This window comes from Ipomoea triloba, chromosome 9 (genome assembly GCF_003576645.1).
Source record: "Ipomoea triloba cultivar NCNSP0323 chromosome 9, ASM357664v1".
Lineage (NCBI taxonomy): Eukaryota > Viridiplantae > Streptophyta > Magnoliopsida > Solanales > Convolvulaceae > Ipomoea > Ipomoea triloba.
In genome coordinates, this window is record NC_044924.1 from 30,439,276 (window position 1) to 30,445,606 (window position 6,331).

The window sequence follows — 6,331 nt, forward strand, 5'->3', positions numbered from 1 at the left end:
GGAGCGTTCTCATTTCCTACCTGGGCGAGAGTTCGCACGAGAGTGCAACCCTATATATATATATATATATATATATATATATATATATAGAGAGAGAGAGAGAGAGAGAGAGAGAAAGAGAGAGTTAGGATCATATGAGATCACTTGTTTAGATAAGATCGTGAGATCAGATCTTGTGCATCCATTTAATAATTTAATGGTCTAGATTGATTTAAGATGCTAAGTTGAAGTGTGTGCGAACGGTAATAAAATGTGTGCGAATGGTGATTAAATGTGTGCAAACGGTGATTGATGTACAAGATTTGATTTGTGTGCGAATGGTGATTAAATGTGTGCAAACGGTGATTGATGTACAAGATTTGATTTCAAAATTTTTTAATGGTCTAAATTGATTAAGATTCCAAGTTGAATGTGCGAACCGTGATTAAATGTGTGCGAACAAAGTGTGTGTCAATCAATCTAGACCATTAAAAAGTATTAAATGGATGCACAAGATGCGATATCACGATCTCACTGTATCCTTAACCTCTCTCTCTCTCTATATATATATATATATATATATATATACTTTTTTCTTCAAAATCTGAGCCTAAAACTCTCATTTGGAGGAAGAAGAATGATTAAAACTCTCGTAATAAGTTCCAACTTTTATTTTGATCAAAATGTCATATACACATACACAGACAAACAGAATGATTATGCTTGCAAATTTCATGAGGAGATGAATCACCTCCCAGAGACGGATCAATCAATCAGTGGACTAAAATTTAATTTAAGAATGGACGTCGACAAAAAGAATGATGAATCAAATTAAAGAAATTGACACCAAAATTGGTTACACTCCAGAGCCAAACACCGTGGATTATTTTCTTCTCTACTTTATTACTCTTTTGAGCAAGAATCTGCTGGCCTTACTAGACACGAATATCCATGGAATAATCCCAATCTGCAATTCAGAATTACAAAATTGTGTTAAAAGGACTGTTTCTTCGCAGATGTTTAGCATAATGAGTAGATTATATTTTTTGATTTACAAGAAAATTTGCAATTGACAAAAGTGCACTCACAAGTAGATAAACAAGCTAAGTTGGTAATAACTGACTAGCTCAAACTAAGAATGCTAATAAATTGCTCCAGATAGAGTCAAACTTAAAATCTTGTGGTTACCAAACTAATTGTACGATTAACTTGGTTAGAATTGTCTTTACTATATTGTATTATGACTGTACAATGATAGGGAAACAGGAAGGAGAATGTCGATGAGATGACACAACCGATTGGTTTAGTATTTGATGCTGTTATATGATAATTAAGTGATGAACAACAAGAACACACATACTAATAGTCATTCTTTACACAGAAATTACGACAACTATGTTTACTTCAATTCTCCATTTTTTTATTTTTTATTTTTTTCAGTTTTCTATTTCTCCAAAAAACTACTGAGTCGAAAGATTCTCTGGTTAGTGAAAGTACCAGCGTTTCTAACATTCTGAATCTCAGAGTAAACTGATCACCATTACACTAGAATTTACTTATAACCACCTCCTTTATCTATTTCGCTATTCCAAATTTACTAAAACCTTTCTGTGCATTAAGTTTTCAGGATATGTTAGAGCCAAAAAGTGTGCCCACAAGATGAATTGGACATTTGATGAACCGATGTTAGGAATGCAAAGAAATAAATTATAGTATTATACAAAAGAAGAAATTTTGATCAATGAGTACCGTGGTATAGTTGGGTGCATCGCCACCAGATAGCCAAGATAACACCATACCTGCAAAAAGGAGACAAATATATAGCAGCTAAACATGAGGTGAGGTACTTTATACAGTCATCGCTTATGAGTTTCGAAAACTATGTCAAAAGCTCTATACACACGCACACGCGCAGATTATGGATTACAAGAGCAATCATAGAAGTGGCAACATTAATAAAAACTTAAAAAGAATCCAATCATAAATTACAAAAGTGTGAGGGGTATGTAGTAGTCATTACCAAAAGGATGTACAAGCTGCTGAGATATGAAACCCAAAGGCACCCGCCAAAAACATAAAACGAGCAGAAGGTATGTGCAGATCTGCATGACATAGATGTGTAAAGTTTCTAAGATAATATAAAGCACGCGACCCTAACAAGCATCGAATTCTCCATACATTCATTAGTCATTACCTTTAAAAAGAATAGGCCTTTTGTATACATATCAAATGACATGCTTATCTCCTTACCGTGTGTCTCAAAGCCTGCACAAGTATATGGAAGCCATTAGTATAAGCGATTCAAAATAAATTTTAAATAGTGGACACCAGATAAGTTCTTGACAGCAGCATCAACCACAAATTATTAAGGTGTTCACCAAAGAGAATTGAACATTGGACCAAGAGGCCTAAACCAAAATTAATCACATAAATATCTTCACAGCACCCTTTTTTGTTATATGCAATCTTCAACATAACAAATAACACAACTTAATTTAATTGGAAAACAGACAAGCAGCAAGAGAAAACAAGCCAAGTCACCTATGCTGAAAACTGAGCAGCTAGCAACCAAATCTTTAAGGATAAAATTAAGTGCATGTCAACTAGGGATCAACAAATCAGTTAATGCACATGAAAATGGTTGCTCAAAACATTAAAATTACGCACAATCATATACAATGCAACTTTTTATCCTAAAATCTTGGACAATAATTTGAAATGAGATAGACACAATGACTAGTCTATCTCAACCACAAAATTTTTGTGCAGAATAAATATACTTTTTGCAAGTTCCTTCTCCTTAGCTGCCGCGATCCTCCTCAGCTTTGCAGCTTGTGCAAATGTTGAAGGCCTGAAACCAAGACGAAAACAGACTGAGTGTTCTATAACTCTTTACAAACACGCATATTGTAGAAACTGCAAAAGAATACCAATCTCTAATTCAGTGACTTCTTTTCATTATATAAAAATGATAGATCCTACTAGCTTAATAGCTTTCAGTCCTATAACAATGCATGCAAATGTAATTAACAACAAACGAATCCTAAATCAGATATTGAAAGCAGCTTAAATAGAAATTAATCCTAGAATAATTAGAATCCCTCACTGTGATAGGGCAGCCGCCTCTCTTAAGAGCCTCTTAATTTCTGCCTTCAGCCGTACATCGTCCGCAGACATGGTTGCTCTCTGCAAAAACTCGTGTTAGGGGAGAAAATCAATTTTGTGTATACGTCAGAAATGACACTGTTGTTTCCATTCCTTCTCCAATTCCAAATCAATATTACGGAAATTCGTGAAGATTGAACAAATTCATAGCATGCATCCAACAGAAGAAGAAAACCAGATGATGAATCAAACACGAGATAAAAGCATTCGATAATGAAACGACATTACAAGATATAATAAAAATAAAAACCTTCTTATTGACTTCGATGTATCGATTGATAAACTGGATAATAGATACCAAAATGAATATCATGGGTGCTGCCATTGAAATATCGAGTTTCTCCAGAGATTCTTCTATACTTTCTTCCATATTTTCTGACATTTTCGTATTATATTTTTCCTTTTTCTCTCTGCTATTTCGTTTCAATACCATCGTTATTTATTAAGGATCTAATTCCTCTATTTTTTTTAATTTGTTTTTGTATATTTAGTTTTTTTTTTAAAAAAAATTGAGAGTTGGTTTAATATAAATTGGGTAACATTAACTGAATTAGTTAGATTGTTAACTTGACAATAAAAATATTTTAAATTTGACTCTTTGTAAGAGTTGTTTAAAGTTTATAATGAATATATGTATAATGATCACTAACCCTTACACCAAAATAACATTTAAGTAAGCTTTCACATGTTTAAAACATATTATATTCGTATTGTGTTTAAATACTATAGTTTATTTTCAATTGATTGCGTAATAATAAAATTGACTAATAAAAAACACTATGTTCCCTGATTTTTTCTTGCATACTATTTATGTAAGTTTGTTTAAAAATGTCCAAAAAAATTGTTGAAACCATCTAAGTACATAAAAATAAAATAAAATTAAGAGCAAAAAAAGCATTTTTAAAAAAAATTAGGGAGGCAAACCGCCTCTCTAATGGTTGCTTTCTTCCGACGTATGGCCATCGACAGAAGATACCCAAGTAGAGCATCCCAATTTGTTGGGTTTTTGGGCGCCAACAAGATAAATCCCAAGTGTAACAGCATTGAGGTTGCCCTTAATGATTTCTGGTAGAGAGGCCAGGCTTCAAGCAAGATAAGTATCAAGTGGAAACTAACGCTGGCAGGATCTTTGTTCTCCTGGCAGGTTAATTGCCCCCAGGCGAGTCTCCAGCAAAATGGCAACGTCCGCCTCCTGGTTACTTGATGCTGCTAACGACATCAATACTAACGTAACGTCACTGGATGGGGTGGCTTTTCTTCTAAGAGACTCCGAATTGAAGGCTCCTTTATAGCAGCGCACCAAATTAAGTTCAGAGGCTACTACACTGCCAGGATTAATTGCTGAAGCCCTTAGTGTTCAGGAAGTTCTAAAATGGCTCAAGTCAAGACATGTGATGTGGACGAATCACAAATTGAATCTGATGCTATGTTAGTGGTCCAAAAATTCTGCTTGTTGTACCTCTTTCGGCCTTATTATGCATGCATGATATTATTAGAATCATCCTAACTTATGACTTTTCTAGTTTAAGCTTTGTATTTACTAAACGTTCCGCGAATAAAACAGCCCATTCATTTGCTAGCTAGGGATGCTTTATTCATTGCTGATCGTAAGGAGTGGGGGTCTTCTCTTCCGCCCTTCCTCATTGATGTACTCAGTTCTGATCTCTTTTAACTAAATGAAAGTGTTTTCTCTAAAAAAAAAAAAAAAGAAGAAAAAAACAGAAGAAAATGTTTTTTAAAACAAAAATTTGTACACCTATGACTTATCTAATTAGGTTGTAATACTTTAGGAAATTCAATTACTCCTTTTGTCTCATTTTATGCATGTGTCGTCAGGTTCGGTTAACTCAGTCCTTATACTGTGGACCATGGTCCACAATGCATTGTGGACCATGGGTCATGGTTGATACTGCAGTTGTGTTGAAAGGATAATGTAGTTGTGTTGAAAGGATACTGCAGTTGTGTTGAAAAGGAACTGCAGTCGTGCGGAACAGAGGCCGTGTCATTCATCTGGAACTGCAGTTGTGTTGAATGGATACTGCAGTTGTATTGAAAAGATACTGCAGCTGTGTTGAACGGATACTGCAGTTGTGTGGAACGGATGATCGTCTTTTGTTCCGTGCAACTGCAGTTTCCTTCCAACACAACTGCAGTATCTTTTCAAGCAGTATCCGTTCAACACAACTGCAGTATCATTTATGATCATGGTCCACAATGCATTGTGGACCATGGTCCACGATATAATTTGCCCGGTTAACTAGGCTTGACAACACAATTCAACCTCTTTATGTTGCGAACCCATGTCTCTGAACACTCCAAAGATCAAGTCGCGTTTCCTACTAGGGCTTGCAAAGAAGAACGATGAGCTAGACAATATTCATTGACCATACAATTTGGGAATTTTGACTCCGGCCTATTTCTAGTTTAAGTGTTTAACATAACTGATTCAATTTGATGGCCAACTAACATAAAATTTAATGGAGGACCTCACAAGATAACTTTTTAGTAGTTAGGGGACTAACTCAAGCAAAAAATTAAACAGATGACCCTTTTAAACAAATCGCAATAGTCGTGGGACAACAATTGATATTAACTCTTATTTATTATACTAGTTTTATACGCGCATTGTGTGAATGGGTTAATGCCCAATGTTTATATTAAAATAAATATTTGAAAGTATATCAATGCAAGATTATATAGGAGAAGTTTATATATGGGTAATTGAATGTCAAATTTTTTTATTTAAATATCTAATTCAAAGTATATGAATCTAAGATAATATAGAAAATTCATTATAATTATTACTAAAATAAATAAATGTTTGCAACCTTGTAAAATCGATAGTCTAAATATTTGGTCTAAAAATGATAGTCTAAATAAATACTACTTTTAATTTGAATTTTTCTAAGTGTTCTTAATTCTCTTTTGAGTAACATTGTCATTGTCTTCATCTTTTCTATTTGTTCTATTCCTTTTTGTTGGTAGTGTGTTATTTACAATTCGGTTATTGTTGGTAGCATAGATGACAACGTCATGCAACGAGATTATGATATAAGAGCTATGAACTTTCCTTTAGGTGTTCTGCTTGAGGTTCATTTGGTTCAACCATTATTGTTGAATGAGTTATTGTGGATAAAGAAATCCATAGTTTAAGAAAAAAGATTAAATAAATTAATAAAAATTTGAA

At 33.8% G+C, this 6,331-nt stretch overlaps 1 protein-coding gene across 1 annotated transcript; it reads right to left on the reverse strand.

The window, feature by feature from the left end:
- Positions 1 to 623: 623 nt before the first annotated feature.
- On the reverse strand, positions 624 to 3,538 carry LOC116028288. The gene is made up of 7 exons (XM_031269943.1): positions 3,395 to 3,538; positions 3,086 to 3,165; positions 2,760 to 2,830; positions 2,174 to 2,244; positions 2,000 to 2,081; positions 1,729 to 1,778; positions 624 to 946 (listed from the first exon to the last, which is right to left on the reverse strand). The coding sequence occupies exons 1-7, from the start codon at positions 3,524 to 3,526 to the stop codon at positions 875 to 877; spliced, it is 558 nt and encodes a 185-aa protein (XP_031125803.1). The 5' UTR covers positions 3,527 to 3,538; the 3' UTR covers positions 624 to 874.
- Between the last annotated feature and the right edge of the window lie 2,793 nt (positions 3,539 to 6,331).

Bases quoted from the DNA above. Each gene is read 5' to 3' on its own strand.
- LOC116028288 (XM_031269943.1), bottom strand. From the start codon at position 3,526: ATGTCAGAAAATATGGAAGAAAGTATAGAAGAATCTCTGGAGAAACTC. The intron at 3,166-3,394 runs GTTTTTATTTTT...GAGTTTTTGCAG, and splicing joins ACATCGAAGTCAATAAGAAG to AGAGCAACCATGTCTGCGGA. The intron at 2,082-2,173 runs GTAATGACTAAT...TATGTCATGCAG, and splicing joins AAGGCCTATTCTTTTTAAAG to ATCTGCACATACCTTCTGCT.